The sequence below is a fragment of the Dermacentor silvarum genome, chromosome 9 (genome assembly GCF_013339745.2).
Source record: "Dermacentor silvarum isolate Dsil-2018 chromosome 9, BIME_Dsil_1.4, whole genome shotgun sequence".
NCBI lineage: Eukaryota > Metazoa > Arthropoda > Arachnida > Ixodida > Ixodidae > Dermacentor > Dermacentor silvarum.
The window spans coordinates 165,924,749-165,925,870 of NC_051162.1; the positions used below are offsets into that span (position 1 = coordinate 165,924,749).

General features: G+C 57.7%; 1 protein-coding gene across 1 annotated transcript in view; it reads left to right on the forward strand.

Annotated features, from left to right (window-relative positions):
• The window catches only part of LOC119464058 (S-adenosylmethionine sensor upstream of mTORC1), a 28,538-nt gene extending 28,251 nt beyond the window's left edge, over window positions 1–287 (forward strand). The window contains exon 5 of the mRNA XM_049655478.1: window positions 15–287. Coding sequence (XP_049511435.1) covers window positions 15–287 — 273 coding nt within the window. The remainder of the gene's footprint in view (window positions 1–14) is intronic.
• The last annotated feature ends 835 nt before the right edge of the window (window positions 288–1,122 follow it).

Sequence of the window (1,122 nt, forward strand, 5' to 3'; positions counted from 1 at the left end):
CACGGAGACTGCAGCTCGAAGAGAACAAGCTGGGCAGCGTCGGAACCCCGCAGGGCTCGGTGATCTCCCCGTTACTCTTCAACCTCGTGATGATCGGGGTGGGCAACCGGCTAGAAAGAGTAACGGGAGTCCGGCACACCATCTACGCCGACGACGTTACGCTATGGGTACCGGGACGAAGCGACGGACACATCGAGACAACGCTGCAGAAGCGGTCAACGCCATCGAGGAGCAGCTGGACGGGTCTGGAATCGTCTGCTCTCCGACCAAGTCAGAGCTGCTGGTGATTCCACCGAAAGGAGCGGGCAGGAAAAGAAAGAATATGGAATTCAAGTACGAGCATCCAAGATCACGATCAAGATGGCGGGAGGACAAGTAATACCGGAGGTCGAGAAGATTCGAGTGCTCGGGCTGCTCATCGAGCGAAATCGAGTCAACGGTGAAACGGTGAACAAGCTCGCGGGCAAAGCGGCCGCGGCAATGAGGACTCATCAAGAGGGTGTGCAACAGAAGAGCGGGGATGAAGGAGGAGAGCCTGACTAGGTTCGTTCAATCCTTCGCAGTTAGCCACATAACGTACGTCGTTGCCTTCCACAACTGGAGGCCGAGTGAACATAACAAGATAGACGCCACCATACGCAAGGCGTATAGGCGGCACTCGGTCTCCTCGGGAGCACAAGCACCGAAAAATTTATGGCGCTGGGAGTCCACAACACGCTGGACGAAATAGCCGAGGCACATAGAACGGCGCAACTCGAACGTCTCTCTGAAACGAGAACGGGAAGACAGATACTGCGAGACATTGGCCTCGAGCCGAGGGAAGGCAAGCACCAGAACAACGTACCTATACCAGATAGCATCAATAGAAAGCTCAGGGCTTGCCCGATCCCGAAGAACGTCAACCGCGAGCACAACAAAGAGCGGAGGTTGGCGAGGGCCAGGGCTCTCGTGGACCTCCACGCCAGAGAAGAAGGCGCCGTCTACGTGGACGCGGCGTAGTATTGAGGAAGCAGCGACGCATACGCGGCGGTGGTCGTCGGAGCATCGACGGGTGCAACGAAGACCGCAGCGAGCGTCCGGACTCGAGAAGCGCACCAAGCGGAGGAGGTGGCTATCGCCTTG